This window comes from Perissodus microlepis, chromosome 3 (assembly GCF_051167445.1).
Source record: "Perissodus microlepis isolate ML-2025 ecotype Zambia chromosome 3, ASM5116744v1, whole genome shotgun sequence".
In the NCBI taxonomy this organism is placed as follows: Eukaryota; Metazoa; Chordata; class Actinopteri; order Cichliformes; family Cichlidae; genus Perissodus; species Perissodus microlepis.
The window spans coordinates 22,753,668-22,762,015 of NC_140463.1; the positions used below are offsets into that span (position 1 = coordinate 22,753,668).

At 38.3% G+C, this 8,348-nt stretch overlaps 1 protein-coding gene across 1 annotated transcript; it reads left to right on the plus strand.

Moving 5' to 3' along the window:
• Positions 1-1,339: 1,339 nt before the first annotated feature.
• Positions 1,340-6,082, plus strand: LOC146390536 (low affinity immunoglobulin gamma Fc region receptor III-A-like; the record flags this gene model as incomplete). The annotated part of the gene is made up of 3 exons (XM_084921820.1): positions 1,340-1,625; positions 5,440-5,688; positions 5,827-6,082. Coding segments are annotated over 3 exons (636 nt in total), but the record flags the coding sequence as incomplete, so codon positions are not given.
• Positions 6,083-8,348: the final 2,266 nt, after the last annotated feature.

Consider the following 8,348-nt stretch of genomic DNA (forward strand, 5'->3'; position numbering starts at 1 on the left):
TGTAACTTGTATTTATTAGTTTAAAATGTGTAAACTCATCTTATAAATTTTATATGGCATCAATACAGCTACAAACTTACCTGCACAGATGAAAAACCAGATGTTCCAGTGTTTAAAATGAAACCTTGTGGGAGGTAAAGCAACTATTTTGTGGGTAGCATGCAGAAGCTGCAAAGGTGTAAAGAGGAAGGAAATGTCAGTGCTGTGGGTTTTAGTATCATGTTTGGTGGCAAGAATACATTTAGTATAAGGTCAGTAAAATTTAATTTGTTTGAGGTAGTGCTTCATCTGTGTTCCAAAATACAGCTGTCAGAGAAAAAAGTAACAACATTTTAAAAAGTTTTCATGTTCATGTTCATTTTTGATTTTCTCAAATAAAAAAGGCAGCCCTTGTTATGACTCCTGGGTTTTGAATTGTATTTATTTCTGTTTCCCCACTCAGTAATGTTTCCACGTTTGTTTTTATTTTGTCTATGTCTCTGTCTTAGTGCTACTTTTCTATATTATTTTAATAGTCCCTTGCCCTATGTGCATTGTCTTTATTTTAACTTGCCTCCTCCTGTGATTAGTGTTACCTGTGCTCCCACCAGTTTCCTCTTCCCTAGTCACCTACCTGAGTGTTTATTGTTTTAGTCTCTTTATCCTTTGTTGTCCCTGATCTGTTACAAGTTCTGGGTTTTCGTCAAGCTTCCGAGTTTTGTGGTGCTAGCTTCCTGCCCAGTTTGTGTGCAGGATGTATCTTGATTTAAAGAAATAAAGCTCATTTTTATGTTTACACACCTTTTTATAAAAATCTGCAATTTGGCATGACATCTTATTAAACTTCTGCTCACACACCACATATATGACAGCCCAGATCAATTTCAAGAGCCAAACATTTTTTTAAAAAGTTGAGCACATTTCTTAAACTGGGATGGCAGAGAAATCAATATCTTAAAAAAATAGGGTGCATGGTAAATCAGTGTAGACTGAATAGTTATTTTTGGTGATTGGTAATCTCTGTGATATGCAGGTATGACTGTATATCTACACCATCACCATTAATTAGCTTTTTTTAATGCAACACACAACTGAAAAAGAAAAAAAATTATCAGCAATAAAACTGATAAGATTTTCTGGGCAGTAACTGGGCAGTTACAGTTGTTTATGGAACAACAGCACATCAAAAATGTTATACTATAGTCGGGAGTTATACTATACAAATCCATATATCCATTTGAATTCAATTGTGAGGAGCCCCCTGCCAGTGTTTCCTCGGATGCATAGGGTGGCCAGACTAAACTGTGCCCACCTCATTGTTCTGCCCTTAAATACAGCTCTGTAAACACAACTAACTTGTCTTACCTCTCTGTTTCTTTCAGCCACTCTGAGAATATTTCCCAACAGATCTCAGTTCTTCCTGTATGAGTCTGTTACACTGAGCTGTGGAGAGCATAAAAACTCTTCTGATTGGACAATAAAGAGAAACACATATTTAAAAACAAATAATGAGTGTTCCAAACACTGGGGTTCAAAAAATGAGTCACACTGCTTGATTCAAGATGCTTACCCCTCAGACAGTGGATTGTACTGGTGTGAATCTGGAGCTGGAGCCTGCAGTGAAGCTGTCAACATCACTGTGACTGGTGAGTTTATGCAAACTACCGAGGATTACCTGGGGTCGCTGGACGCGCCGGCGCGTCAAAATCACATGATCAATTTAAGAGGACACAGCTACAAGATGCAGCACGTCAGAGTCTCCATTTCAACTTGGGTCGAAAGTGCGGACTTCAAACTATATACCAGTTTTTGAATTGTGTCGATGGGCCACGTAAAACCAGAGTTATGATAAAAAATACACGTGATGTTTTTTTCTGAACAAAACAGTAGTGTTTACAGCGGGAAGGACGGTAAAAACTGCGTTTTCTACAGACAGCGCTAGCAAACACTCTCCGCTTGCGAGTGAAAAAAGAAAAAACACCACTTCCCTATTGGTGTTAGAGTTTACCATGTCAGCCAATCAAAAAAAATGATATGGCAACATGTGACATTTGGTTGTTTAGGGAGAAGGGGAAGTTTTTAGGAGTGACACCCGCGAAGGAAAGCGGGCGAGCGAAAGACAGAGAGAGAGAGCGAGTTTTCATATGTGAGACATTAGTGACGTTTAGCGTGTTTGGAGGCTGTAGTTAGTGTGTTGTGTAGTTATTGTCTTGTATTATGTGTCAGTTAGACTGCTGAATTTCATATTTGCTCTAAAAAAGCGATAAAAGGCAGATTCCAGTGTAAACGCTGTTCCCACATGGAAAATTGGACTGATGCACCTCCTGCTGTCAGACCTGCAGGTTTTAGGCCTTTGGTGTTCTCCTCTGTCTTATACTGAACACAAACTACATTTTTTGGACTGGCACAAATAATTTGTGTGCCTTCTTATTTGATGCAGAACACCTGATTGTTCTGTAAATAGATTTAAATGGTTATATAAAAAATGCCTGAGGCCTTGGCTGCATCTTTAGGTAAATAGTACCATATAACTTTGTTGTTTGCAAAACTTGTGCATAATTTTTAGAAATGTACAATTTCTATTTGCATTTCAAGTTATGAAAATGATTCGTTAAACATGTTTGTGGGTTTTACAGCAAAAAATATAACTTTTTTCTACTCGGATTTTGAATTTTTTGTCTGAATTTAGATCAACTGTGCTAATACAGTATACCAAAATGGAAAAATAACTCAAATTTCAGATATTTGAGGTTGTGGTGAAAATAATGATACCAAACAAGGCAAGAAAAACATATTTTAAAGGTGAAATATAGAGGTAAAATCAAAAGTAGTCAAAAACAGCCAATTATACCCTGGACCCCAGAGGGTTAAATTCAACAGGGAAAAAAGCAAGCCCAAAGCCATTCAATAATAGCCATATATAGTCTGTGATGTTTATATTGTTTCATCTATTAGCTAGTTACACTAATGGGCTAGTTACAAAACGTGCCATCAAAGTGACACTTTAAGGTTTAAGGTATAAAGTATGTATTTACTTTACTATGTAATTGAAAATACTCTTCCAAAAAATTTCCTCATTGATGGCAATAGATAGATAGTGTTTGAAAAGTGAATACTTGAAAAAAACAACAATTAAATACTTGCTAAAAGTGTGACAGTTGAAATAATTAGCTAATAGTACAATATGATAATAGTAATAATAGTACAATTAGCTAATAGTACAATAGTACAATATGATATGTATTGATATTGAGCAATATGATATTGCTCATCTTGTAACCGGAAGGTTGCCGGTTTGATCCCCAGCTCTGTCCTGGTCGTTGTGCAAGACACTTTACCCTACCGCCTGCTGGTGTTGGCCAGAGGGGCCGATGGCACGATATGGCAGCCTCGCTTCTGTCAGTCTGCCCCAGGGCAGCTGTGGCTACAACTGTAGCTTGCCTCCACCAGTGTGTGAATGCGAGAGAGAATGAATAGTGGCATTGTAAAGCACTTTGAGTGAGAAAAGCGCTATATAAATGCAATCTATTATAATTATTACGTTATGGTATGGTATGAATAAAAATGTTAGTTTGCTCAGTTATTAAGCTAAGTACAGGCAGCATTTAAAATAGTATAGGTCAAATAATTATTTTCCAGGGGAAATTGGTTACTAAGTACAGGGAGTGCAGAATTATTAGGCAAATGAGTATTTTGTCCACATCATCCTCTTCATGCATGTTGTCTTACTCCAAGCTGTATAGGCTCGAAAGCCTACTACCAATTAAGCATATTAGGTGATGTGCATCTCTGTAATGAGAAGGGGTGTGGTCTAATGACATCAACACCGTATATCAGGTGTGCATAATTATTAGGCAACGTCCTTTCCTTTGGCAAAATGGGTCAAAAGAAGGACTTGACAGGCTCAGAAAAGTCAAAAATAGTGTGATATGTTGCAGAGGGATGCAGCAGTCTCAAAATTGCAAAGCTTCTGAAGCGTGATCATCGAACAATCAAGCGTTTCATTCAAAATAGTCAACAGGGTCACAAGAAGCGTGTGGAAAAACCAAGGCGCAAAATAACTGCCCATGAACTGAGAAAAGTCAAGCGTGCAGCTGCCAAGATGCCACTTGCCACCAGTTTGGCCATATTTCAGAGATGCAACATCACTGGAGTGCCCAAAAGCACAAGGTGTGCAATACTCAGAGACATGGCCAAGGTAAGAAAGGCTGAAAGACGACCACCACTGAACAAGACACACAAGCTGAAACGTCAAGACTGGGCCAAGAAATATCTCAAGACTGGTTTTTCTAAGGTTTTATGGACTGATGAAATGAGAGTGAGTCTTGATGGGCCAGATGGATGGGCCCGTGGCTGGACTGGTAATGGGCAGAGAGCTTCAGTCCGACTCAGACGCCAGCAAGGTGGAGGTGGCGTACTGGTTTGGGCTGGTATCATCAAAGATGAGCTTGTGGGGCCTTTTCGGGTTGAGGATGGAGTCAAGCTCAACTCCCAGTCCTACTGCCAGTTTCTGGAAGACACCTTCTTCAAGCAGTGGTACAGGAAGAAGTCTGCATCCTTCAAGAAAAACCTGATTTTCATGCAGGACAATGCTCCATCACACGCGTCCAAGTACTCCACAGCGTGGCTGGCAAGAAAGGGTATAAAAGAAGAAAAACTAATGACATGGCCTCCTTGTTCACCTGATCTGAACCCCATTGAGAACCTGTGGTCCATCATCAAATGTGAGATTTACAAGGAGGGAAAACAGTACACCTCTCTGAACAGTGTCTGGGAGGCTGTGGTTGCTGCTGCACGCAATGTTGATGGTGAACAGATCAAAACACTGACAGAATCCATGGATGGCAGGCTTTTGAGTGTCCTTGCAAAGAAAGGTGGCTATATTGGTCGCTGATTTGTTTTTGTTTTGTTTTTGAATGTCAGAAATGTATATTTGTGAATGTGGAGATGTTATATTGGTTTCACTGGTGAAAATAAATAATTGAAATGGGTATATATTTGTTTTTTGTTAAGTTGCCTAATAATTATGCACAGTAATAGTCACCTGCACACACAGATATCCCCCTAAAATAGCTAAAACTAAAAACAAACTAAAAACTACTTCCAAAAACATTCAGCTTTGATATTAATGAGTTTTTTGGGTTCATTGAGAACATGGTTGTTGTTCAATAATAAAATTATTCCTCAAAAATACAACTTGCCTAATAATTCTGCACTCCCTGTATATTGAAATTAAAAGCTTTTAAAAGCATTATCATCTTGAAGTGGTTGAAATGAATTCCTTCGAACGTGAAAGGTGTTGAGGTTGAAGAAAGGCATTTTTCTTTTAGCCCATATGATTGGAATGTGTCTTGGCTTAAGCAAGAAGCTCTATGAAAGTTTGGGCTCCACCTCTGCTGCATGAATTTCTTTTTTCAAAAGTGCAGCTTTAAAGCTCTAAATATTTATTTTTTCATATAGGAGGCAAAGTGATTCTGGAGAGTCCGGTCCATCATCTGCAGGAGGGCGATGCCGTCACTCTGCATTGCACATATAGGGAGTCTTCTTTTTCCAACCTCACAGCTGAATTTTATAAAGATAACCTCCTCATTGGGCACAGCTCTACAGGAGTCATGACTATCCCAAAGATTTCAAAGTCTGATGAAGGTTCCTACAAGTGTAATGTCTCTGGTACTGGAGAATCACCATACAGCTGGCTGTCTGTCAGAGGTGAGATGACGTTAGGACTTTTAAGCAAATATTTCAGATGTGCTCTCTCTACTAAGCTCAGCTAAAAGCCAACCACATAGCTATTGCTGTATTTGTATCGAGACCAAACTATATCTTTCTTTATTTCCTGTGTTGAAGGTGGGCAGCCTGAACCTTTTCACTCCCCTCTTCTGCATGACTCACTTCCTGTGTTGAGGGTTTCCGTCTCTCTGGCTGTGGTGATGGTGCTGCTGCTGTGAATCTACAGCAGCCACAAAGATCAGTTTGTTTCTCAAACATTGGATGAATTTATTTTGAAATGAAATTAAAGAAATTGTAATGGCTAACATGTTCATTTGTTCCTCTGAGCTCCTAGAGTATTTTGTCAAAATACTTCATTGACCATTCTGCTGCCAAAAAATACTCACTGTTCACTAACGCTGAAATGACTCATGCAAAAAATATGAGTGCACTTTACAAAACAGCTTCAGATCTTTTTTAGGGAGATGTAAAATTGCCTTTGTGCTGTGTTATATGATAGTTCTTCCTTAATCTTTATGTCATGTGTAACTGTTGTTGTAGCCTGATTTCTTGTGATCAGAAAACTGTTGGTTGCTTAGCCCCGACCAAAGTAGAAATGTTGAGTCAGTCGATTTTGAGTGTCATCATGCATCTTAAAAAACACACGGTCTTCAAACGTAACAAAGCTGAAACAAATACATGTATTATTTGTGGTAGAATCACAGGGGAGTCCAAGGTTTCTTTTTTAATGGTGGTGTCTCTGTTGGGGACCAAGAACCAGACAGGGAGCCTTCATGTTTAATCAAAATCTAATTATTAGAAATTGTTTTAGTCTCTTTATCCTTCTCCAGTTTGTCTTTTATGTTAATTGGTTTCTGTTTTCATACTGTTTGTTTATTTTGATGTTTCTTGTGTTTCCAGTGTTTCCCTCTGTCTGTTTTGATATTTATGATAGCTGTCACCACTCAAACAAAAGTTTTGTATTTAAGCAGCTTAAATTAACATGAATGGTTTCCTTCCATTTACCAAAAATGTTTCTGATAACACCAGATTTACACAAAGGTTAATATGCTGTATCTTTATTTGATGTCATGAAGCCTGATGCAAAGAAGCAATTACAAACTGAATCAAATCAATAAACGTTATTCATATTCATCACAACATATAAATGTGTAAAACTGATGATAGATCTCAGCCCTCAGTAGTTTATACATTTATGTTTTTATGGACAGTTGCAATCAGGGGAAAGTTGTGGGTAGAGCTCAGTGACAGTTGTTTCTCCAGGACATTGTCTTTCATCGAATGCTTCGATTCCCACTTTTATACGGAGGTTTTCCAAAGTCTTAGTCTGTGTGTAATCTTCGTTATATTCTTTATTCCGGCCCCAGTGTGCACTTGCCAGCCATTTTTCAGCCTATCACTGTAGCAGCAGAATGCCGACCACAGCCTATGTGGAATATTGATCCTTTTGTTATGGGTTTCTTGTGGCTGGGCTGTGCTTCCGTCACTACAAAGGCTTCTGTATAGCTGTTGTTACCGCAGTAGTTATTCATAACACATTTAATGCAGTTCTCCACTCTCTTCCAGCTTCCCCTGTTGAATGAAGCATTTTGTGAAATAACATGATCAGGGTAAAAGTAGATCTTCTTTAAATTTCGGTAAATCCATAAGTACTTGGAAATAACTGTCCTTTGGTAACCCCACTGCTATTGGCATAATCAATGTTACTAGCCTGATTCTTCAAGCTGAAACTTGTTTCTTCTCTCATCTCTTCATTGTTTTCAAGCTGTGTAAATGGAAAGAGTACAATATTGATGTTGTTGTACTGTTGTGATGAAATATACTAACTGTTTCCAGAAAATTGTGTTGTTTAAAACCTAATTACAGGTCCGCTTAGGTTGTTACCTGCACTTGTAATATCTGATAATGTGGTCTGTTTTTTTTTTATTATTATTATTTATGACGATTATTATACCTCTGGTTCACTCATCCATTTGTAACTGGGTTTCCCACATTTTTCCCCTCTGAACTTTGCAGCAGAAAAAACTGGAATCTTGTTGCAGGTGTTGTAGAGCGTCACAAATGTAGTGGTGCCATTTAAAAACTCGCAAATCACTTTGTATCTGGCCTGTTCCAGGATGATGCTTCCCTCTAAAATCTTTGTGATGTTTGGTGAATTTTTGTTAAGAAAGAAACTGTCACATTCTGGCATTGATTTCACTACCTTAGTTTCGGTGGGAACGATGGACAGAAGGAGGAGAGCAACGTGGGGCAGGAGATGGTGTGTCACCAGTGATGTCCTTGTTGGCCCTGTGCCAGCAGATCAGGGGAGAAAAAAACAATTATACGACATGTTTTTCTTATCTGCTGTTATATAAACTCTTGCAATAGTATGTTATTTATATATATATTTAACATGGACAGAATTACAAATAATGAGGTTGGTGTCTATAATATCACATGATCTACAAGCTTCGACTTCAGACTGCTCAAAAAGCATTCTGAATGTTTTCTACTCCTGGGTTTTACTGCTGTCTGTATAAAACACTGACTTTGCAGTTTTGATGTCACAAGTTTACAATACCTTGAGTTTAGCAGTTTTAACATTCCTGTCTAGGTTTGTTTGAAAATATAATGAATGACGGGTGGCTCTACAGATG